Consider the following 27,592-nt stretch of genomic DNA (forward strand, 5'->3'; position numbering starts at 1 on the left):
AAAAGAGTTGGATAAACTTTGATTTTTTTTTTTTCTAAAAAATTCATTGATTGGTTAAATAATTTTTATAGATATTATAATTGATTAAATTTTCATTTATTGATGATAAAAATTGAGAGTTGCGGCTACACGTGACTTTTACATAAAAATATTTATTCCAAAAAATTGGAAGTGGAGAAAATATTCTCACTCCTAAATTTGTCATAAATTAATAAATAAAATTGTAGTTGTATTTTTTTCTCATACATTAAAATAACCACACATATAGTTATTTATTATTAAATAAAATATAAAACTCACACATGTCATTTCATAATTGTATCTCACTTATAATTGAATATATACAAATTTAAATTATATTCCTCTAAAAAAAATAAATACTAAATTAATATTTAAAAGATTTTGATTCTGATAAAATAGTATAAAATAATCTTTAAAAAATTTAAAATTTGACAAAATCACTTAACTATATAAAAAAGTGATGTCACAGTAAACAAAAAATACTGATATAGCCATCGAAAATTCGATAATAACAGAAAATTTTAACAAAGTTTTTAATTTTCTTATTTGTTATGACAGAAGAGACACTTCTTCTTCTTTGCCATAACAAAAAAAAATGCAACAACAAAATACTGTCAAGACAAAAAGAACGTTATTTCTTTTTCTTTTTTTTTTTATCATGGTGGAAGGAGATGCACCAACAAAATTAAATTCTATATTATTGATCGCTAAATATCAAAACTTGATTGGAAAAAATTTGGACATCTATCCTTTTTTGTACTTAGCTTCCCACCTGCTTTTTAAAATGACATTATTTATTCATATATACCATAGCTTTCTTAGTTCCCCACATGCATAAGACTATATACATACAAAAAACGTAACACTTAAATATAAATCAGATTATCTACTTCATGTATTTCATATTGAGTTAGATTTTCAAGATGTATTTACTATTTATCAACACTTCAATATTATTGTTCTAAAGTGAAACAGAAAACACTTAGAGTAGACTAAAAAATCATCAATTTTAATTATATCTATAAAAAAAATTTATTCAAAACCACTATTTAGAATAAGCTAAAATATTTTATATTTTATATATATGCAGTGTCATGTGTTTTATAAGAATTTTAAATTTCACGTGTCTGCATGTTCTGTATCGTATTATGTCCTGTATTTATGTAAGTGTTTATGGATCAAAGTATAGAACACATTATTATTTATTAACCTCTCTTCTTAATTACATGAACACATAGAAATAATGATATATATTAAAATTTTTAGACAGAGAAACAAGACTTATATAGATATTCACTTTTTCTTTAGCATCAATTTTTTTCTTTTAAAAGAAAAATCAAAATCTCAACACATCCTAAGTATGAAGAAAAACCAAACCAACAATAAACTGAACAAACATTTTTATCCGATAAAAGTGTTTATATTCTTCTAAAAAAAAAACTACTACTGTCCCACCACCCAACTTGATTAAAACCTAAAAACCTTCGGCTCTTTTTAATTCCTGACAAATAAGAAGTATTGGACATAACACCCAAAACACTTAAATGTTAGCAATGTGATTATCATAACATAAATCATTATTAATCTCTTATATAACAATATAAATGTTAAATATATTAATATTTTAATATTATTATAAAATAAATGAATTTTTAAAAAATGGCTATATATAGAAATAAGTATATAGAAACTAATTTAAAAGATTATAAAAATTTAAATGTATAATATTAAATCAGTTAAGTGAAAATATTAGTGAATAAAACAATAATAATTTGAACCTAAAATAATTAATTAGTTGTGTAGGTACAAATCCTTGTAAGCTAAGCTATATGTTCATTGGTAAATCAAGTTTACAAGTTTATGTGAAACACCATTAACTGCTTTCTGTGAACTAATATGGTGTCGCGGAGTTAGCAATGCATGTTAGGCATGGGAAAAGAATTTTTATACTTACTAAATTAAACTCATTCATTGGGAAGAACGACGAGTTCTAACTATTATTAAGTTTAAGGTAAATTATTTGGTCCCTAATTATAAAGTCTAGATAAACTATGGTCCTCACTCTTAGTCAAAATTAAAAAAATTAGACAAATTAATTTCTACTATTATTTAATAAAGTTATAAAAATTATTAAGCATTTGCTCAAATTAGTGATAAACAAATTTATGTGAACACTAATTTATCTAATAAAAAAATTAAAAAATTATTTGATAAATAATATTTATTGAAATAATTTACTTATTTAATCTAAATAAGTAATTAATAAATTTATTATATTATCCGATCCTAAAATTTAATTCACTACAATTTTATCTTCTCATCTTTTATATAAATTGTGGCTTTTTATCAAGTTTTAAACTATAATAATATAAAACAAATGAAACCATCACAACTTATTTAATTTACTGAAAAAGAATCAATAAATCGTTGGTTAGAAACCTGTATCATAAAATTTAAAAATCTGAACCTATAATACGTAAAAACACCACAATTTAGGTGCAACCATAAAACAAAAACGTGGCAGAAATTACCATGGGCGACACATACATAATACATAAATCGTGGATTAAACTTGGGTTTTAAACCAAGAAAATGAAACCCAGTGTAGGACCACGATTTACTAGCACCACTCGTCACATCACCATCTCTTTCTATTTTTTATTTTTTGACTTTTTCTCAATTCTCTTTCAGTCTTTCTTTTTCTTTTTCTTGCTTATTAAATTAAATATATGTATTATAAAAAAGTGTATGATTATTATTATGGTAATTATAAAATTTTTAGTAATATTTTTTATTAAAATAAAAACTTACGTATAATTATTTTCATGTGAAGTTAATAATTAAAATCGTTAGATAATAATTTAGTCAAATTTATTAAAAAATTAAATTTATCATTTTTAAGATTTTAAATCTAAAATTCCTTACCTAAAGTATAAAACCTTTATTATTTTACTATTTTCATATGGACTTTTATTATTATTTATATTTAATATATAAAAGGTAGATTAATGAATATACTAGTATATGCTTATTAATATCTAATAATTATTTATAGTATAAGGACAGTGAAAACTCAGGTACAGTCAAATTTACGTGAAACTGATAACTGAGAGCCGTTATAACATGTGCAAAAACTTGTTTAAAATATCATTCATTAACTTATTTTAATTTCAATCTTCAAAGTAGGATAACAGGGCCCGTGCCTCAATTTTTGTATTGTTTTAAAAATTAGAACCATAACAACAAATTCTAGCAAATAAAACAGAATTGACAAACAAACCTAAAAAAAAATCCTAAGGAATCAGAACAAAGAATTTGCAAGTTTCAATAAGTAAACACAATTTACAAACAGAATTAAATAAATAAAAACCCTAAGGCTTAAAAATTTTAAAAATCATAATAAACAAGAAATCAGAACAAAGAATGAATAAGTGATACCTGAGACTCCATTGGAAGATGCAACCACAGATGCGCAGAGACTGAGAACGACGAAGTATCACGGCTGGCACAGGGCCATGAACAACGGTGGAGAGACTGAAGATGACGGAGCACAACGCACGCAGCTGCTAGACGACGCTGATGGATGTCGTGAGACTTCGACGGACGACGAGATGAAAACGACAGTTTCTGCCCTTTGTTGGATGGCAACGGCAGAGAAGAGTGAATGACTGTGAGTCTGTGACTGAGAGAGAAGAGAGTGGTGACTGACACTGAGTGAGTGAGAGAGCAGTTTGTGTGCGTGAGTGAGAGAGTCATAGAGGAGTGTGTGGCGCTTCTTCTTCAGAGTGAGTAAGTGAGTGTAAATGGATTAGGGTTTAGGTAGGTAAGGTGTAGAAGTGAGGATAGTTTTGTAAATTAACTTCTAGTTAAGTTTATCGGTTCGGTTTGATTTTGTTTGGTTCAAATTTTTGGAATTAAAATCGAAAACCGAACCAAACCGATCAAAAAACTACAAAATTTTATTTTTTCGATTATCGGTTTATTCGGTTATCGATTTATTTAGTTTGGTCGATCGATTTTAATCGATTTAAATCGATTTTAAACACCCCTACTAAGAAGGATGCCATCACTAAGAAAGATGCCAACCCCAAAGATAACAGGCTTCTACTTGCATTGGATATTTCACTTTCTAAGATTGCAATTGAGAGAAAGATTAAAATTAAGAGACAAAAATTAAGAGATTAAAATTAAATTAAATTTTTGTATTATGTTTAATATAAAGTGTATATAATTGAGTTATGTTTTAATATTTTACTTGGTTTAAAATAAAAATAAAAAGATTTATTAAAATATTTTTAATTATTAAAAAATATTATAAAATTATTTTTTTATTTTTAAAAATTTCAATCTTTTGTGTATAGTATTTACTTTTTAGAAATATTAAAATTTTATATTTCAAGACAAAATTTTAATTTTAATCTATAATACTAAATTTTAATCTTTCTGTCTCAATTTTAGCATCTAAAAGCAAACACTATTAAAAGAATACAAAGCTTAAATTTGTTCAAAGGGTTATAAATTTATAATACAAACATGATTACATGAGAATAGTCTAACTCAGTCTCATGTAGCCGAATCCTGCTACCGTGCTACGTATACATGTACAAATCATATGTATGTAGTCAAGTTTTAATTAAATTGGTTATTAGAGAGTAAATTTCTATATTATTAATCATTTAATTAAAACTTGATTGAAAAAATTTGGACACCTACGTTTTTCGTACATACGTAGTGGCAGGGTAGCATTAATTGTAGCGGAATAATAGTGTAATTTTTGTAGCTGTTAATATTTGTTCATTTTTTAATGTTATAAAAAAAAAGTTAAAATTTATCTTATTTAATATTTATAATTATTATAATAATTAATAAATATTAAATAAAATAAATTTTAATTATTTTTGTTTAATTTTTATTGGTACCAAATATTTCCGTAATTTGTTTGCATGAAACATGTACATATCAATATATACACATTATTTTTCATTTCCTTTGTCTTAGAGTTCTGATACCATAGAAATTACAAGTTCTTTTGACTAATATATATAGGACATGTTGTTAACCTCTCTTCTTAATTGTATGAATACAAACTTCTTATATTCACTTTTTTTTTAACATTAATTTAAGGGAAAGAAAAATCCAAAATCTCAAAACATCCGAAGTACGAAAAAGTTACAAACCAAACCAAAACAGTACTTAAAGCATCAAATTGATTCATTTTTTCCTTCCTGTATATAAAAGATGGAGCATAATATAATAATCATGACCCCATCTTATTGTGAGAATTACAAGAAGTTTTGACTAAAATATATGGAAAAGTCTAGGGCCATCAACTTTTTTAAATTCTGGCCAGCATGTAACCAACAAGAAAAAGTGAGCCATTGGATGAAATCTCACACCAATCTCACACCATTAAAACCATCATTGATGGCTATTTGATGGCTACAAATACCAAAAGTTACTGGCCCTAGCACTCCTCAAAATATAAAACACACCATAATATTTTCTCCTTAGTACAAACGTGACTTAGTCAATTCGTTCTCTTCCATTATGAATAAGATGTGGTGGTCCTATCATATATATATATGTTCCACATTTTATTTAATGGCTAATGATAAAGAAGAGAATGAATCGATTCAAGCCTATAATTTTGAGCTATCTGGCAAAGGGCTTGGATCAAGAGTTGCATAAGTGAGTAATTCAGTGCTTGAAACCAAATGCTTCATTTTCTCCTCTTCCAAGGTAACCCAAGCTTCTATACCATCTTTGGAGTTAGTATCAACCAAAATTATCTTATTCAGTAACAGTAAATTACCTTCTTTACCAACACTACTCGCCCATCTAGGTTTTCCCCATCCAAAATCAGCATCATAGCCTCCAAAGTTAATCCAACTATTAAAAGCTAAACTTTCCAATAATGCCTCGTCACCTTTATTATTAGACCATGTTTCACCACTAATTCTTCTTAGAGCATTTTCCATGATTGAACTCCCCTCCTTTTCACTTTGCAATCTTGCAATAAAATCCTTATCAACTTCTTCAACTGACTTCTTCAGTTTGCTCACCAACTCATCCAAACTCACCTCATGCTCACTCATGTGTTCTGAAGTTGTAAACCACAAAAAATTTCCTATAGAATTCTCAGGATGTAGAGACTCTTCCATTTTTCGGCGAAGGTTCACTGTGTTAATCACCATAGAAGGCCTTTGAATTCCAAATTGAGCCTTTGAAGCGGCCATGAAACACTTCCACAACAATGCAGAAAGTATCTGAACACGTGTAGTTGAAGATTTTGCCACTATTTGAGCCTTGAGGGTGGCAATAGTTGAATTTTTGAACAAAATCCTCCTTGTGACCCATTTTTCTTCCTTAAGAAGGGAACCCCAGCTTTTCTTTGACAAGTCTCTGAAATAAAAAGTACTTGTAGGGAAATACGAACTTGTAGCAAAGTTTGGTTCTGTCAAAGGTTTTGAATTGCGTGTGGTGTCGGCTCTTTCTGTCCACACCTTCAGGAAGGTGTTAACTGATTCACCATCAATGATCTTATGAGAAATGCAAAATCCAATTGCAATTCCACCACAATCAAAGACATTAACTTGAATGTTAGTCACATGAGCTCCTGTCGTTGTTTCCTCCAAGTATGGAGTAATTGGAAAAAGCATGTTCAGCGAATTCAAATCAGGCTTCCTTAGAAACTTTGAAATAGGACAATTCACTTTTGCTACTACAAAGTTAGCACCTTCATCATTGCAATCAATGGAGAAATCATCTTTGGTCTTTCCAGCAAGAGGATAAAATAGTGTTAGTGTTTCAGATAATGATTGTTTAAGCAACTCTAATCTCTTTGGGAATTCAGACAAATTTTGTGAGGTGTAGAATAGGATGGCTACTGCATGAGGAAAGGGAACAAGTTGATCTAAAATGGAGTATTTGAAGGTTCTTAAGGGAGAGAGTGTGGGGGAAGAAGGTCTAATGTTTTCTCTAGAAATAATTTCAACTTCAATTTTTTCCATTGTTTAGCTAAAATAATGAGCCCTATATAGCTTATATGAAGAGATTGAGAAGAAAAATTATATTGTAGTTGTGCATTTTAATCTGGTTGATATGTCTCTATATATATAGCATTAGAGCCATTTACTTTTTAGAAAAATTTATGATCACGTGATTATATATGAATATACATTAAAGAGGAAGTATAGGGAGTCAATGGAGTATATGTACAATGTGTATAATGGGGTTTAAAAATGTTCGATTCAGTAGGATATCAGATGTTTATTATCCCTGATATCCGGATGGTTATTCTGGATGGTATGGGTATATTATGTTTAAGAAATTAGTAGTCTTTTATCTTGTATGTTCATTTTTTAACTCATTCAATCAAATAAACAATCCATTATACATATTGTACAAATACTCAATTGAGTCTCTAACAAGATTCAAATTAAAACATACATGTCATCTTTCGTTCTTTTGTCAGATTTTTCATATATCGTTGGTACTATCAAAATTAATTTGTCATAGTTACTTAAATAAATAAGTAAGTTAACCACTTAGTGAGTTAGTACATGTGTCTTTTTATTAAAAACAATTTTATTTAAATTAAGTAAGACTATTAACTTATTCAAAAATGTTTATGAGACAACAAAAAAATTAGCACAAAGTAGTTTAATTAAATTTATTTTATTTTACATTTTCTAGTTATTAATAGAATAAATAAATAATATTAGATATAATAAATGTATAATTATAAATTATATGCAAGAGCACATCCAAAAATTTTAATACGAAGAAACCGAACTTTATATAAAGTTTTATTTATTCTTTTTTGTATTATCCTTTTTGCTATATAAAAGCAATTGATGCATGATATGAAGTTATTGGATTTTCTAAATAAAAAAATTTATGAACATATAAAATTAGAAAAGAAATAATATTTTTTATAAAAAAAATATTTAAAATATCCAATGTAAAGATATAAGTCATTATTAATTTTTTTATATATATAATAATATAAATGTTAAATATGTTAATATTTTAATATTATTAAAAAATAAACGATTTTTTTAAATGACTATAGAAATGAATTTATAAAAATTAATTTAAAAAATATAAAAATTTGAGTATATAATATTAGATGAGTTAAGTAAAAATATTAATAAATAAATTAATTCAAATTAAAATTATCACATATATATTAAAAAGTAATCACATATAAAATAATTAAATTATATAATATTTTTTATTTTTTTAAACAAATATCTTGTATAAAAATGCCGGGGGAGATTTGCCCCCTTTTAAATTTGCTTCTAATTATATATATAATTATAAATATTAATTTAAATACGATAATTTTATATTATTATATTTTTAATATTACTATAGCTTACTAGTAAAATGGAGTTAAATCTCAATTTGACCTCTAAAATTTAATTTGGAATGATCTCCATAATTTCGTCAACCCCAATTAGAATCCTTAAATTTGCAATTGTGGCTCTGACTTGTCCCTGCGATTATCTCCATCACCGAAATGCTGATTTAATGTAATTACATAACACGATAGACACTACTTAAATGACGGGACATTGGTCTTACGCCCAAACCCTTTAGAAATTACGTCGTTTCAGTTGTTTTTTGGTTAAAACTCTCTTTCTTTCCACTACGACGATCATGAGATGCAAAACATGAAGAAAATCCTTACACTACGTAGTTTCCAAACCAAAGGGTTTGGATGTGAAACCAATGCGCCGTCATTTAAGTAGTGTCTATTATGTCATGTAATTGCGACAGATCAGCATTCTGGTGACAGAAATGATCGCAGGGACAAGACGGAACCATAATTACAAATTTAGGAGTTCTAATTGAAGCCAATAAAATTATAAAGATCATTCTAAATATTGGATCAAATTTCAAGGGCCAAATTGAGATTTAACTCAATAAAATGTTTTGTTTAGAATTTTAACACATCAGTATCTATAATTTGAACTTAAAATAATTAATTAGTTGTGTAGGTACAAATCCATGTAAATACCATTAAATCCTTTCTATGAACTAGTACGGTGTTGCGGAGTTAGCAATGCATGTTAGACATGAGAGAAGAATTTTTAAGTTTCGCACCTACTAAATTAAACTCATTCAATGGAAAAGACGGCGAGTTTTAACTATTATTAAGTTTAAGTTAGATTATTCGGTCCATAATTATAAAGTCTAGATAACCATAGTCCTCACTCCTAGTCAAAAATTAAAAAATAAGAAGTTGATAAATTATTTTTTACTTATATTTAATAAAAATTTTAATTATTCAAATGATTTTTATAATTTTATTAAATTTATAATTAAATTTTTATTATATATTTTTTAATTAAATTCTTACAAATACTTTTAATTTTATAATGAGGTCTTTTGTAATATAAAAAATATTATAATTAACTAAATATTTATTCACAAATTAAAGACATTTATAATTAAGGACCTAATTAAATCTTTGACTATTTATGTTTTAAAAGAAATATTTTATTAATATAAATATTTTTGACATAAAAATGATCTAATTATAAAATTAAAAATAATATAAAAATTTAATTAAAAAAATATAAAAATCTAATTATAAATTTAATAAAACTATAAGAATCAATAAAATAATTAAACCATAATAAACTTATAAAAGTTTTTAAGCATTTTCTGAAATTATAGATAAACAAATTTACGTGGATATTGAAAACTAAAATCTATAATATATTTTTTTTGAACATTAATATCAATCATTATTCTAACCATTTAATTTTAATAAAAATTAATTAGATAATTCGATATTAGTTTTTTCATAAATTAAAAAATAGATGATTATTCTTTTTCTTAAAATAAGGGTTAAGTTCGATTTTGCTCCCCAACGTAGAGGTCGAAAATCGAAATCGTCCCAAACTTTTTTTTTGCTACAAAATGGTCCTCAAAATTTCAGTTTGTTTTAAAATCGTCTCTCGGACGAAAATACTCTTCTCCCTTCACCCCAAAATCAACCATCACCACCACCGCCAGCAGAACAGATGCCTACGTCCAATCAGAACCACCACCACCACCACCACCACCAGTATCATCATGGTCATCATCATCTTCATCAGAATTTTTTCCAAAATCAACCAAAATTAACCAGAAGCCCAAATTGAACAAGAACCCACCACCACCACCACCATTATCATCATGGCCTCATCATCATCATCATTAGAAAATTCAAACAACATGAACTTTGAACAATAATCAACAAATTCAGCAACAACAATATTCCACAATAAATTTCACAAAAAAATCTAAAATTTTACAAAAAATCCAATTCACAGAAGAAGAAGCTGGTGGTGGTGCGGTGCGGCAGGACGGCAGGGCGGCGAAAAAGAAGAATAAGAAGAAGCTAGTGGTGGGGTGCGGTGCGGCAGCCGGCAGCGCGGCAAAGCGGCGGTGCAGCGTGGTGGCGGTCCCCCTTCTCTCCCCCCTCTTCCCCCTCCTTTTTCTCACGCCCCTTCTTTCTCTCCCAACCCCACTTCTGTATCCCTTTCTTTCTTCTTTTTTATTTATTTATTTATATTCATTTTATTTTATAATTTTTTATTGAGGGATAATTTTGTAATAAAAAAGAAAAAATTGGTAAAAAAGACGATTTTAAAATAAACTAAAATTTCGAAAACCATTTTGTAGCAAAAAAAAATTGGGGACGATTCCGATTTTTTTACCTCTACGTTGGGACTAAAATCAAACTTAACCCTTAAAATAATTAATGAAGCAAAGTACATGGATCAATTATGATATAATTATTCTTTTTCTTAAAATAATTCGATATTAGTCTTCAATACTTGTTAGTAAAGTGGGATTTTTTGAGCATATTTGGTGAAGTGGGACCAATTAAGATATAAATCAATTCAGTCAATTTTTTTTAATCCTAAATTTAAAATTTGAAAAATTTAGTTTTGTTCCTATTTTCATATATGCGTCGTACAACTCTAAGTCACAAATCACGAGTTAAACTCCAAAATGGTCCTAAGATTGGCGTCATGCGCTAAAATCGTTTCTGAGATTCTAATTACACCAATTACGTCCCTGAAATTGAGAAAAGTGCACTATATTAGTCCCTGACCCATTTTCCATTAACGACGTGATGTCATGCATGGCTTGATGACGTGGACTATAAGTGACATGTGTCACTCTATGATTTGGCCACGTGTAATGATATGATGATGTGGTGACCAGTGACACGTGGCATGCTGATGTGGATGGTTGTACCACGTGTCACAATGTTATTTGGCCACGTGTCCATTTGTGTCACGTGTCGTAACGGTATTAATCCACGTGTCATCCATTATGTCATCGTTATAGATGCACTAAATTAGTCCCTCACTTTGCATTAAGTGACTCATTTTAGTCCCTGAAATTGAATGCCGTGCACCAAACTAGTCCCTTCACCAATTTTTCTCATTTTTTTAAATTTAAAATTTTCAATATCTTAGATGCACTAATTTTAATTCTATTTTTTCATATATTGTTTAAATACAAGTGCTTTCGTAAAAAAATTTAAAATTTTAGTTTTAATTATAATTTTTTTAATAATTTACCATTAGTAAATTTTGTAATATATATGTTATTATAAAAAAATTATTATATAATTGATTAGACACATTTTTTCATCAAAAAACATGTGTTTTTAACAAGAAATTAATAATTAAAATAAATATTTTTTTTTGTTCTTATGAAATATACATTTTCGTTATGTGTAAATGAGCTAGATTGAAGGCACTTCAAGCACCATCACTACCATCTCCAACCTCTGCAGTCTAGACGAAAGAGGTCGGAGATGGTAATAAGGAAAGCTTGAAATGCCTTCACGTCAACTGCAAGACGGCAGTTAGGGGTATCCGCAAGAGAAAAAAGATTTTATAAAAGCACTGAAAGAGGTCGGAGATGGTAGTGAAGGTGCTTGAAATGCCTTCCCGTCAACTCCAAGTCGGTGGTTGGGGTATTCGCAAAAGAAAAAATATTTTATAAAAGCAATTTTATTTGAATAACATGTAAAAAAATAGAATTGAAATTAATGCAATAAAAAATATTGAGAATTTTGAATTTATAGAAAAAAAAATGAGAAAAATTTGGTAAAGGGACTAGTTTGGTGCACGACATTCAATTTCAGGGACTAAAATGAGTCACTTAATGCAAAGTGAGGGACTAATTTGGTGCATCTACAACGATGACATAATGGATGACACGTGGACGAATACTGTTGCGACACGTGGCACAACCATCCACATCAGCATGCCGCGTGTCACTGGTCACCACATCATCATATCATTACACGTGGCCAAATCATGGAGTGACACGTGTCACTTACAGTCCACGTCATCAAGTCATGTCATCACGCCGTTAATAGAAAATGGGTCAGGAACTAATATGGTGCACTTTTGTCAATCTCAGGGACGTAATTGGTACAATTGGAATCTCAGGGACGATTTTAGTGCACGACGCCAATCTCAGGGACCATTTTGGAGTTTAACTCCACAAATCACTATACAGATCTTCCGTTTTTTTTTCTCATGCGCCTCCTCGTGTCAATCTCTTCTTGCATGTCGCGCCATTATCGCAGCCCGCTCTCCCACTCCCGCGCCTCTCCGCCGCGCATCCTCCGTCGCAATTGTTACACGTCGCGCCTTGTCCTTGCACCAGTCATCCTCAGCCGTTGCATCATCATCCATCGCAGGAGAGCTCCTGACGGAAGACAACCAACTCCTCGCCGCTGCTCACCATTGAGCATTCCATCAGTACTAGTCCGCGAGGGAACAATCCGTGGCGTCCATGCCCTTCTCGACCATGCCCATGTCGTCCACGCTCGCACCATCCATGCAGCACCGTCAAAGACGTTATCGACCACCCTGCATGTAGTTGTCATCTTCTTTTCCGTCATTTTTCCCTTGTATTGCCATCCTCCATCACATCGCGCCCTCCGTCGCCGTCAATCTTTTTTTGATGTGATTTGGATTTTTTCATGCAATTTGAATTTTTCGATATAATTTGGATATTTTTTGGTATACTGTGGATGTTCTTTTTGGTATAATTTTTTAAATGTTTTTTTAGTATATTATAAATATTTTTTCGTTCCTTAGTAGAAAATATATTAGGATTTATGATGCAGATGTTTCTTTTACAATGAAAGAAATATCTACAACCCCTTAAAATGAATTTAATATGATTTTAATTTTTTTTTTGAAATGATTCAGGTTTTTTTCTATATAATCAAGATGTTTTTTTCGATATAATATAAATTGTTAGTTTTTTAGTATATTATGGATGTTTTTTTCATCCGTTGGTAGAAAATATATTGCGATTTATAATGCGGCTTTTTTTTTACAAAAAAAAAATATCCATCATCACTTGAGAATGAATTTAATATTATTTGATTTTTTTTATGTAATTTGAATGTTTTTTCATATAATTTGAATTTTTTTCGATATAATTTGAATATATTTTTTTAATATATGGTGGATGTTTTATTTTTATGGATCTTGGGGTGCAGCCTAAACAATTGAAATAAGAGTTGGCTGAAGACAGAAAGTTAACTCTACTCCTTATTGATTATCTAACAGAGTTGTTTTGATATTCCTCTAGTTGGTAGAGCGTGGATTGCTTGTGCGAGTATATTTTGAGAGAGATATAATTGAGTCAGCTCACGAGCTAATGAGATGAGTTTATCCAAACTCAAACTTGTTTCATTTAATTTATGAGCTCAATTTCAGGTTCAAGTTCGGCTCATCAGCCCATAAGCACAGCTTATCGAACTATTAACAAGTCGAGTTCGAACTGACTTATAAATGGGGTTGACTCACTTCTAACCCTAACGAAAGATAATGAAGTATAGGATTTCTTCTAGATTTGTTTAATAAAAAACAAAATATTAAATCAAATTTTAACATCTTAATTACAATAAATAATATTCTTCCTAAATAACTTTTTTTTTTAAATCTATTTAACATCTTTACATCGTGTTATTTTAAATGTTACGCTTTCTTGTTAAATGATTTTATATTATAAAAATTATTTAATTATTAAAAAAATAATTATAGCATATGAAAATATATATTTATAGTCTTATTTTAAATGTTACTCATTCTTGTTAAACAATTATATATTATAAAAATTATTGAATTATTAAAAAATAATTATAGCATATGAAAATATATATACTATACATCAACAACACATATTAAATAAAATTCATCAACTAATAATTACATGGTAAAAAATTCATGTCAATGCTGTAATTTTTCACTCATACTAAACATCAGTCATAGACTCATAGCGTCAAATGAAATCTGCTTTTACATAATTCATCTCAATAAACCCTAAATCTTGCTCAACCTTGAAAAACCCTTAACACTTCATGAGCTAAACAACCTTAAGCTCAAATTCAGCTTACATAATCCCAACTACACATTCACATCATTAAACTATAAATTCTACAACTAAAATAACCCTAAATAAACATTCATTTAATTCTAACTGCATTATACTTCACCGCATTAATTTCACCGCATTAATTTCACCACACAATGTGATTCTAACCCATAACCATAATAGATGCTAAATAAAATAAATTTTAATTTTTTTAATTTCTCTAATATTATCGGACAACTAATTTCGACGACTACTAACAATAAATTCTATTTATAAAAGAGGTTCATTTTTCTCCGCATAGTAACCTATTTGCCAAATTGTCAATCCAAACATTCTTTCATTTTTCTGCAAAAATGCATTTACAATTAATTGATGTTGTTTATATCGATTTGAATTTAAATATTTCTACCAAACACCAACAATAAATTCCATTTATTAGAAAGGATAAATTACATAAATAAAATAAAGTGAATTCAATATTAGCCACTTGTTTTGAATGAGATTTGATTGCATCTATATCTGTTTTAACTTTTAAGCAGCAACAATTCCAAAGCTAAATAATCGTGTTAGGCAAAAATGGTTGATAGGAAAGCATTACCAAACACACAAATTGTGCTGACACGATTTATCTAATCACACACTATATCATAATTTATTGGAAGGTCCAACAATTTAGTTTCGTTAATTCAATGCACAATATTTGTGCTAACTTGACAAAATTTAACTTGCATCTTGAGTACAACAAAATTTTTTAAGTATTTTTATAACCGTGTATTCATTATATAGAAAATGCTTACAATTTTTTTTTAATTTTACAAAAATACTAACAATAATAATAAAAAAAGTTTTAATTGTATTCATTATTTCAGTTATACTCGTTGCAAGATATAAGTAGTAGTTCGAGTACAATAAAATTTTTTAAATTTTATATAAATACTTACAATAAAAATTTTAAAATTTATAAAAATACTTACAATAATTATATAAAAAAAATTGTTGTATTTCTTGCAAAACATCTAAAATAAAGATAAGGACGATAAGAAGATGAAAAAGGACGCTGAGAGATTTTTTTTTTCAGGATATATGAAAAATAAATATATATTAATAAAAATTAATCTAATACCTAAAATCTGATATCAAATTATAAAAAAATAGAAGATAAATAAAAAGACAAGAATTTAAACGGAATAAAAAAGATATACTAAAATTAAAATAGAAAATAAAAGGGATAGATTGAAATTGAAAATAAAAAAAATTATTTTACTTTTTACCTAATTTCTTGACATAATAAGAAAAGAACTCCTTAACCTAATTTGTACACGTCATAATTTGAGAATTGATTTAAAGAACTCCTCAACCTTCTACCCAATTTTCCAATGCAATAAGAGAGGAACTCACTCACCTCACTTGTCTACTACATCATGATTTCATCACAAAATTAAAAGAAGTGTTTTTCACACCTCTAATCACTGAATATGTCACGACTATAATAGTTTATGAAATATTTATAACCTTTTATTAGATTAAAATAAGAAAAAATCCTAAGCTCATAAAGATAAAATCCAATTAGTAACTAAATAAATAAAAATCAAAATACATTAAATTAAATTAAACATTTTAATAATATAAACTAATAATTTCTAAATAACACTTAAACTTTTTCTATCACAAATATTTGAATCCCGTGTTATGTTAGCATACTAAATGTTGGTTCCGGATATTTTCCCTTTGGAAAATTGTCAATCGCTCCTAGTTTTCTTTTATTTTTCCACGAATATGCATTTAAAATTCCAGAAAAGAAACCTATATAAAGAACCCATTTATATTCTTGAACTTTGCTACTTTCCTTCTGCAGTTTTAGAAGTGTCAAAACATGTATGTATTAGTATAGCGTTAGATTTTTAGTTTATATAGTTTCACAATTCCAAAAGTAAAATTAACAGAAACTGTTTCCCTACTGCCCACTATTATTTTTATTTGTTTTATTGTTGACAACATACAAATATTTAATTTTTTTTAATGTATTAATTGTGTAAAATCTTTTACGTTTCATCCAATTAAATTTGTTTACTTCTTTTTGAATGATTACCTAGGTTGTAATAAGAGTGCAAAATTATTTTTATTGACATAATAATAATGTGTTTATGCATAAAACATGTTTACATTAACGAATTCTTAATTATTCTTTTGCAGAAATCATTATGGTGGCACCGATTACTGCTGCTTCAGCGTGTGCATTTCACACTGTTAAATTACCATCACAAAACTATAGTACAAAAGAGGGCATCAAACGTGGCACTAATAACCTAGGACAAGGACATGGACTTGGAGTGAAGCGTGCTTCTTGTGGTGGCTTACAAATTAAGGCAAATGCCCGAAATTATAATGATGATGCTAAGATTTCCAGAGTTGCTACCATATCTTCTATTCGTCAAAATTTTACCATCAGATCATATGAAGTTGATGCTAACGGAGTGGCATCTATTGAGACTTTGATGAACTATTTTCAGGTTTGTCCTTAAACATCATCATCATTCTTAATCATACAAATGAGCTCCTTATGAAAACAAATTAGGACATGGTTAATAAAGTAAACAATTTGATCTCAATTTTATATTCATGAAATTCGTAATCTTTGTTAGTTATTATATTATTTACAAAGCACACAAATGACCGAAGATAAATTTAAATTTTTGGGAAAATCGAATAGCGGCGGTTTGAAATCACCGCAAAATACATATATAAAAACATAACGGTCAATAGAACAGCAGCGGTTTAAAATTGTAAAAAAATGCATTTGAAAATCCTGTTGGCCAAATAACAGCGGTTTCAAACCGCCGTTAAGTCAATCGACGCCAATCAAGTGGTTTCTCAGCGGTTGTGCCAGCGGTTCAACAAAATCGCTGCAAAATCAAATGTCCACGCCCTATACAGAAACGGTTTTTGAACCGCTGGCAATTTGTTTCTCGGCGGTTAGAAACCGCCACTAGTCCTCCTGCAAACCGCTGCTAAGAGGCGGATCTGCTGTAGTGTGTAATATCTATATTAATAGATTTGCTCACATACATATATTGACATCCAATTTATCTTGTGTTGTATATTAAAGGTTTAATTATTCTATCTGTCCTTATAATTTTATCAAATTTTTAATTAAATTTTTATTTTTTTTAATTAAATCCTTACATTATATCAGATTTTGTAAGTAAGTCCTACTGTGATAAAAATGTTAAAATTAATGGAATATTCTGTTAAATTATACAGAATATTCAGTAAAGTATTAGGCATATTCAGTTTGTTTAATAAAATATTCTATTAATTCTATCGTTTTTGTCACAGTAAAAACTTAATTACAAAATCTAATATGATATAAAAATTCAATCAAAAAACAAGAAAATATAAAAATCTAATTAAAAATTCAGTGAAACTATATGTAAATACTTATATATATATATCTAAGAGAACATAATCTAGTTTAAAGGGAAGGCTAGTAACAAACTTATAACTCCCTTGACTATGACTAACTTAACTAACCTTTATCATTCACATTATATCCGTAACATATATACAATAATATTGTTATCTCATTTCGCTTCTATTATTTGTTTCATAGAGCTCTATGATTGATCACTGTAAGACACTTGGGATCCACAATAATAATTTAAATGGTTCTACGAACGAAATGATCAAAAGGAACTTGGTATGGGTATATACTGAAATGCAGCTTTCGACTTATCGTTATCCTAAATGGTAAGTCTTCCTACATATTTATAATTTTAATCTTATTGATATCTTTACGATGACTCCATAACATATATATCACTGGATTTGGTTGAGTAGTTTATAGGAGGTCGATTGATTTTTGACTATGAAACAAGTTTGCTATACATTCATCATAAATTATCATTATTAGGTATTTTAAGAGTAATAAGATAAAAGAATTTACTCTTTCTAATTAGTTTAGATCACATAACCTCAAATGACTTTGTTATAAATATTTATTAATAATTTATTATTCAATTAATACATTAGTGTAAGAGTTATAGTGTACATCGAGAATATCTAATAATTTTTTCAAATTTTCTATTCAAAATTAATTTATGAATATATTAGCAAAGTGAAAATTATTTCTACACATAGAATATAACATGTAATCATAGTACTACGTGAACAATAAATCTGTTTATTAGTTTCGTTTTTAGCTATGTTGACAAATTAGCGCAATATTATATGATTAAGTTATTTTAATAATTAATAAGTTTAATTAAATTAGTTTAATTAAGAGTTTATTAACACAATAAAAATCAATTAAAAAACAAAAAAGAGACACATATAAAAAAGACTTAATTAAACTTAATTATCAAAATAACTTATTCACCTAATATTTTTATACAAATTAAATAGCAACATATTGCTTTCTTAAGTAATTATAAAAGTCTATGTACTATATATTCTCTCTATATATTAAGCCTTATGGAATTTTTTTAGGTCTGGTCTTCGTTGAACTCTTATAGTTTCTTTTGGGACGTTATTGTAATATTTTCTTATTTAATTTCTTTTAATTTGTGTTTGACATTTATCCGAAAAAAAAAATCTTGCAATCTTCCTTATGTTTCATGAAAATATATTTGTATTATATAGGGATGATGTAGTTGAAGTGGAAACTTGGTTATCTACAGAAGGAAAGAATGCTTTGCGCTTAAATTGGAGTGTGCAAGATTTCAAAACAAATCAAATGTTGAATAGAGCCTCAAGGTATATAAATCAATTACTTTTAAAAATTTAATTTTCTTCCTCACTTTCCAACAATCATCGTCAAACCAAAAAAAATTGATCTTCTTGTTGGGAGAAAAAAAAAAAGGAAATATGACATTATTTTTGTCTTTGTCGAAAATAAACTTTAACAGAAAAAAATTGAATGGAAATTATATTTATAAATAGTATGTATACATAAAGATAAATAATATTATACATGTATGTGTGAATACTGAATAGTATTATACGAGATTTGTTTCATAAATAGTAATTTACACTAATATTTAAGGTACAAGGCTAAAATCCGGTAAAAACTTCATGCCAAAATTCTGAAAAAAAAAATTATTATATATAATAATTATGTATGTAATATCTTTTTAATTTTACACTTTTACATACACGAATATTCATTTTTTTTTCAGGATTAATAGAGATATTATTAAAAAAAGTTATTATATAAACTCTCATATTTGATAATTTTTGGACACTATTCAACCCGCACCTAAAAATTAACTTACAGTTATGGGTAAAAAAAAAAAGAAATTAACAAATAAAATAATTTAAATTTTAAATTTTAAATTTTAAAGTCTAAATTTTAAAATTTAAATTTGAACAATTAATATAAAATATAATAAATAAGAAATTAAAACTTTTTTAATAAATAAAAAATGCAACACTTCTCACTTAATAAGGAGTATTTAAGAATGAGTTATTTATTTAGCTAGATCATTAAATAAACAATCCCGCTACGTTACCAACAGCGTTTCTGTCAACTTCTGTCAACTCTTGTTTATGACTGTGTTTAATGAAAGTGTCTTTGTGGATGTGTCTAACAAAAATATCTTTTTTATGACTGTATCTGTCTTTATATATATATTTTTTGGATGTATCTCTTTATACATGTGTTTAAAATATAATAATTAATTATTGTTGGTAATAAGTTGATAGATAGTATATTGGTACCTATATTTTTTCTTAAATTAAAGGCAACTGTTTGTTTGATTTAGAAATCATCACTAAGTGCAATTATTTAATTTGCTCAAATAATCAAACTTGGTACTTATTTGGAATTGTTAGATAACTTAGTTAATTAACACAGTAACTATTTAGAAAAATAATCTTTCCCCCAACTACTATGTTATGCGACTTCATGCATGTGTTCTCTAGCTTGTGTACGTTTCAATGGAAACCACCTTAGAGTTAGTACAACTTGTTAGAAAACTTATAATCAATTGATTTTGATTTCTATCCAGTGTTTGTGTCTTGATGAACAAATTGACAAGAAGATTATCCAAAATGCCGGAAGAAGTCAGAAGGGAATATGAACCCCATATTGTAAATTCCAGAATTATTATAGAAGGTGAAGACAAAAAAATACCTAAAGTTGATGACACTACAGCAGATTATATTTGTACTGGTTTAACGGTATGCATGTTTCCTTTTTTTATAAATAATTATTTATTATTGATTAATTTTTTAAATTTATATAACATTTTCGTGTTAATTTTCAGCCAAAATGGAGTGATTTAGATATACATTTTCATGTCAATAACGCGAAGTATATTAGTTGGATCTTAGAGGTAATTAATTTCTTTTCCATTAGAATTCAACTAGACAACTAATTTTTTCTACTTAATATCAACTAACTTTTTTTAAAATATTTTTTATTTTAAATTCTAAATTTTAGATTCTAGACTGTAAATTTTAAATTTAAAAAAAAATAAAAGTAAAAAATTAATTTTTATATTTATTATCGTATTTTTAGGATATGCATTTTGTTCTGATTTGGCTTTATTATTTAATTAGATACAACATGGTCTTTACCTTTAATTTGAAATATGCAGAATATTCCACAATCAATCTTGATGAATTATGAGTTATCTGCCATGAGTTTGAAATTCAAGAGGGAGTGTAAAATAGACAGCAAGTTACAGTCGCTAACTGAAGTTTGTAGTGACGATAATAATAGTAATAATAACGTTGAGTACAATCATATGGTTCGATCTGAAGATGGTGTTGAGATTTTGAGGGGAAGGACTGAGTGGAGACCCAAACCTACTAATAGCTTTGACAATTTTAATCATGTTCCAGAAGCTTTCATTAAAGACTTCTAATTGAGACCTGGGAGTTGCATTAGTCTCTATTTATTTTTTTGTGTGTGTAGGGGGGGGGGAGTTGGTGGTGGTGGTGTTAATTTTAATGGTTATTAATAATAAATTATACCTAATTGTTTTTAGGTGAATTATATGGTAAAGATGTAAGTTTATAAATTTTTTTTATGGGATAAAAGAGAAATTAAAAAAGTTAAGACTCATATTTTAAATAATAATAAAATAATAAAAATTAATTATAAAAAAGATTTATACTCTCTTTATACAATTTTAATCTATAAAGTGTCCCTTGTTTTTATAACCATTCATTAACTCTTTTAAATATCTCGATTATAGAAGTTGATTACGTACAATTCTTAATTGTAGATTTTATGTTTTTAATTTTTTTATACCGTCTAAAAGATATATCTATATATAAGAGTTTAAGAAGAGAATAAAATTTTTCAGTTAATATTAATTATTTTTTTATTTTAATTAGATCTTATATCTTAAATTTTAATTTTTAAAAAATAATTTTAAAGATAATAATTTATAATAAAAAATTAATTAATATTAATTATTTAAAAGTAAGTTTTTATATTTTTTATATTAAAAAAAATAAAAAAATTTGCTAATCAAACAAAAATGCTACCCGTCTTATAAGCACCCAACTATAATTAAATAAAAAATATTATTTATATATTAAAATTAATTATTATATATTTATATATAAATATATATATAATTTAATTATTTTTAATATATATTTTATACTCATAGTTAATTTTAGTATACATTTATCATAGATAAAATAAATATCATAAATAACTCATACGCGTCTCGTACAAATCAATCTAGAAAGATTCTCGCCACTTTATTTATTTGCCTTCCACCATTTTTGCTTTCTTTTATTTAATTGATTGAAATCATTGTCGGCTAGAGAAGTAAACAGATTCGTAGCCAAAAAAAAAATGCTATTGGCCATTTGGCCCTAAGCACCAAGCAGCCAACTATAATTAAAGATCATAACCCATACTGAATGTGATAGGAGATAATAACTCACGTGTTTCATGCAAATCAATCTAGGAAGATTCTCACCACGTTCTCTGTTTATTTCCTTCCAACATTTTTGCTTCCTTTTATTGTAATTATTTTATTTAATTAATATTTATAATTTTATATATTTAACAATTAAAATTATATATTTATTATGTATTTATTTTAAAAGTAATTAATAAATATAAAATAAGATCAAACAACTTTAAATTAATTTAGATTGATTTTTATTGTCTCTCAAACATTTCTGTTTATGTATAAGAGAAATATTCACATAAAGATGTCTATTTCATCTTTTATTAAAAATATTTTTATGTTATATTTTAATTGATTTCTATATAATTTATTCGGTGTTCTTCGTCACATATTATTAAATTTCTTAAAAGATTTTCTTTTTAAAAATAATAAAAAATATTTAGATTGGATTAAAACAAAAAAATAATAAATTAACTATTAATTTTTTTTTATATTATTTATATAAAAAAATATGTCACACTAATCAATCAATATTATATATATATATATATATATATATATATATATATATATATATATATATATATAATTTTTTAAAAATAAAATTTATCATACAAGTTATATGAGAACAAGCTCAAACTTTTTAAAATTCTTACAATATTATAGATTAAAATTCACTAATTTAAATTTGTTTTCATTTTTAATATAAGCATTAGAAATAAATAAAATTTTTATAACTAGATGTAGTGTAACAAAATACATATAATATTAATTAGTTTTTTAAAATTTTTAAAAAAATAGTTTCTTTATAATAATGTATTATTAGAAAATTAACATTATAAAAACTAATTTCAACCAATACAATATAATAGGTTATTAAATATATTTAATACAAAACACATTATATAAACTTTTGTTGAGTTTAAATTTTAAATAATTTTTAATTAAATTTTGAATATTCTTATTTTAAATAGTTAGAATATTTTAACATCATCTTTTTCGTATCTTTTTAATTGAGTCTTTGATGTTTTAAATTATAAACCTTATTTATAATTAAGGGTAATGTTTCAACACCATCAATTATTAGCCACACATACAAAAATACCAAAACAATTCTATAATCATAATTATAATCTAACTTTATAAGCAAAACAATAAAACTATATATAAGTAATTTAACTAAATTTTATCTATATCTATAGTCACAATTCATAAATAATATAATCAAATTATATTTATGTTTATAATTAAAATATGAATAAAAATACAAAAAATGATCATGGTGGTTAATTTTGTTCGTTCATAATTTTTTTTATTATTTTTGTTGTGAAAAGTTTAATTATTTTAATAGTTAATTATTTTCTAAAGAAGATAATTGAATAATAACACAAAAAATTTTTATTAAGAGTAATTTATTTAGATGTGATTAAAAAATAATTGAATAATTATATATGATAGAAAATTAATATTATTAAAAGCTAAAATTAAAATTCATTTTAAAATTAAAAATAAAATTAGAAATCATGCCTTTTTTTTCTAAAATTTATCTACGAGTAATTCTATAAGTATTTTATGATGAATAAAAATATTAAACTCGTATTGAAATCTATTTTAGTAAAATTCATTTTTATTCTATTAAACATTAAATAAAGGGTTAAGTATGATTTTGGTCCCCAACGTAGAGGTCGAAAATCGATTTCGTCCCCGGCCTTTTTTTACTACAAAATGATCCCCCAAGATTACAGTTTGTTTTAAAATCGTTCTTTTTACCAATTTTATTTTTTTATTACTAAATTACCCCTCATTAAAAAAATTATAAAATAAAATAAATATAAAATAAATAAAAAAAGGAAAGAAAGGGATACAGAGAATCAGGGGGAGAGAAAGAAAGAGGGGTGGGGCGCGAGGGACGGGGGAGGGAAGCCGCACCGTTTGCACTGCTGTCTTGCCGCCTGTGATCCGCCACTGCTCCCTACACTAATGGCAAGAGAGAAGAGAGCAGAGGGAGAGAGAAAGAGAAGAGAGGAACGAAGCCCTCCACAACATCGCAACCCCTCCTCCTCCACCACCGCCGCAACCTCTCCTCTTCCACATCGTCGTTCACCGCCGCAGCCCCTCCTCCACCACCACCGCCGCAACCCTTTTCCTCTGTTTCAATTTTTTATTCTTTTTTCTTTAAATTTTCAGATTTAAAGGATTCTATTGTTGTTGTTGTTGTTGATGCTTCTGGTAGCTTCTATTTATTCCTTTCTGTTTATTCCTTTTATTCCATTGTTGTTGTTGATGTTTTGGTTGCTTCTGTTTCTGCTGCTTCTATTTTTGTTTCTACTTCTGGTTTTATTTTTGTTGTCGCTCTAATTTCATTATCCATTGTTACTGTTGTTGTTTTGCTGATTGTTATCCATTGTTGCCTGCTTTTGTTTCTGTGTTTGTGCATCTGCTTTTGCTTCTGGTTAATGTTGAGGAAGAAGAGGGGTGTTGAGGAAGAAGAGGGGAGGAAGGGGTATTTTCGTCCGAATGACGATTTTAAAACAAACTGAAACTTTGGGGACTATTTTGTAGCAAAAAAAGGCTGGGGACGAAATCAATTTTCGGCCTCTATGTTGGGGACCAAAATCATACTTAACACTTAAATAAACTATTGAAAGGAATTTTATTCCCTCCATTAGAGGAGAATGATAAACTTCCATACTTCTATTATATTATGACAATAATTTAGTTCTATTATTTTTAAAGTCATGATTGTACTTCATGATTTTTTCACTTTTATATATAAATTTTTTATTGTGTAAAATAATAATAATAATAATAATAATAATAATAATAAAGAAGTATATATGCCATAGTAAAAAAGAAGCACATCACCAAATAATTTATCATCTGAATTATATATGAATCAAATCGATAATAGGAGGGTTAATACAAAAAAAATCGATAATAGGACTAGAGACTTACAATTCTTTTCTTAAGTTCACAGAAAAACGTTTATATTTGTGTGACATATAAAATAATTACCATATTATTATTATTATTACATTATATATATATATATATATATATATATATATATATATATATATATATATATAAAATGTAATAATATATATATGGGGATGAGTGTGACATATTTTTTTATATAAGCAACAGTTATGCTACACATACAAATCTTTTTGGTTTACAAGTCTTACAAGTTGGGCCAAACCCAACAGAAGCTACGCTCACCCACAAAAGCGTGTTAACACGTGTATCACGTTTCCAAAGCGCTCATTCACCATTACGAACGACTCTTCTTCTTCTTCCTCAATGAAAACTACAACTGTCATTTTTTATTCGTGTTTCTCCTCCTCCTCTTCTTCCTTCTTCTTCTCCTTCTTCTTTGTGTTTCTCCTCCTTTTTCTTTGCGTATTTCATCTTCATCATTGTGTTACTCCTCCTTCTTCTTTTGATTTTGCAACATTATGTATTTTTTTCTTCTTTGTTTGATTTTTTCCTTCCAAAAAGAATTATGAGAATATGAAATAAGAGGATGAAGAAGAAGAAACAACAGAAGATGAGCAGGAGGAAGAGGAAGAGTTCTGAATTATGCAGAACTTATTAGAATAACAATACACCCAAATATCTTCGTTTTACACCCAAATATTTTTGTTTTACACCCAAATTTGCTGCAAATACAGAAATGAGTTATGCTACGTATATACTAAAATCAACCACCAAAGTCAGCCACTAGTATAAAATACATACTGGAATACAAATATACATTGAAAATAAATTAAACCACACATGTATTTATACACAAATACATTGGTGGACGATTTTAGTGGCTGATTTTAGTGTACAAATAGCATTTTTGTATAAGAAAATGTTTCCTCTAATGCTGCATTTTTTTCTTCTTCTTCTTTTCCTTATTTCTCTCTTTCTTTTAGTTAAATGAATGTAAGTTCATCCTCTTCCAAGTAATTTTGCAGTATTATGTGTTTCTTCTTCTTTGTTTGATTTTTTTATTTTTATTCTTGTTAAAAGAGTAAAATAAGAAGAAACTTGAGAAGGTAAACAAAAAGGAAAAGATGAATAAGAAAAAAAAGAAGAAGATGGTGATGATGATGATGATTGAAAAAAAAAGAAGCAGCAGAAGATGAGGAGGAAGAAGAAGAGTTCTGAATTATGAAGAACTTATCAGAATAAAAATACACCCAAAATTTCTTAAAATACACCTAAATATCTTCGTGTTACACCCAAATATCTTCATTTTACACCCAAATTTGTTGCAAATACAGAAATGAGTTATGCTACGTGTACACTAAAATCAGCCACCAAAGTCAGCCACCAGTATAAAATACATTCTAGAATACAAATATACATTGAAAATAAATTAAACCACACATGTATTTATACGCAAATACATTGGTGGCTGATTTTAATGGCTGATTTTAGTGTACAAATAGTATTTTTGTACAGAAAAATGTTTCCTCTAATGCTTCATTTTTTTCTTCTTTTTTTCCTTATTTTTTTTTCTTTTAGTTAAATGAATGTAAGTTCATCCTTTTCCAAGTAATTTTGGAGCATTATGTGTTTCTTCTTCTTCTTTGTTTAATTTTTTTGTTTTTATTTTTATTAAGAGAGTAAAATAAGAAGAAACTTGTGAAGGTAAAACAAAAAGGAAAAGATGAATAAGAAAAAAAGAAGAAGATGGTGATGATGATGAAAAAAAAAGAAGCAGCAGAAGATGAGGAGGAGGAAGAGAAAGAGTTCTAAATTATGTAGAACTTATCAGAATAAAAATACACCCAAATATCTTCGTGTTACACCTAAATATCTTCGTTTTACACCCAAATTTGCTGCAAATACAGAAATAAGTTATGCTAAGTGTACACTAAAATTAGTCACCAAAGTCAGCCACTAGTATAAAAAATATACTGGAATACAAATATATATTGAAAATAAATTAAATCACATATGTATTTATACACAAATATATTGGTGGCTAATTTTAGTGGTTGATTTTAATGTACAGATAGCATTTTTGTACAGAAAAATATTTCCTCTAATGCTACATTTTTTTCTTCTGAATTGAACCACACCTCAGCCACTTGATTGAATTCAAAACAATAAAAGGAAGAGAAGACTTGTAAAGACTTGTATGAGAAAAATGCTTGTATGTGGAGAACAAACTACTCATCAATACCATAGAAGGGCTGCAAAATACACCAAAAATATACCATATTAAAACAAGCATAAACTATAAAATCATCATAAAAAATAACAAAAATCAAATTCATGAA

At 27.2% G+C, this 27,592-nt stretch overlaps 1 protein-coding gene and 1 pseudogene across 1 annotated transcript; one reads left to right on the forward strand and one right to left on the reverse strand.

Annotated features, from left to right (window-relative positions):
* Positions 1-5,355: 5,355 nt before the first annotated feature.
* Positions 5,356-7,077, reverse strand: LOC107626542 (epi-neemfruitin B 7-O-acetyltransferse L7AT pseudogene; annotated as a pseudogene).
* Positions 7,078-16,640: 9,563 nt separating this feature from the next.
* On the forward strand, positions 16,641-21,305 carry LOC107626543 (palmitoyl-acyl carrier protein thioesterase, chloroplastic-like). The gene is made up of 6 exons (XM_016329445.3): positions 16,641-16,949; positions 18,050-18,186; positions 19,078-19,191; positions 20,445-20,616; positions 20,703-20,771; positions 21,036-21,305. The coding sequence occupies exons 1-6, from the start codon at positions 16,641-16,643 to the stop codon at positions 21,303-21,305; spliced, it is 1,071 nt and encodes a 356-aa protein (XP_016184931.1).
* The last annotated feature ends 6,287 nt before the right edge of the window (positions 21,306-27,592 follow it).

The sequence above is a fragment of the Arachis ipaensis genome, chromosome B2, assembly GCF_059453495.1.
Source record: "Arachis ipaensis isolate K30076 ecotype BB chromosome B2, ASM5945349v1, whole genome shotgun sequence".
NCBI lineage: Eukaryota > Viridiplantae > Streptophyta > Magnoliopsida > Fabales > Fabaceae > Arachis > Arachis ipaensis.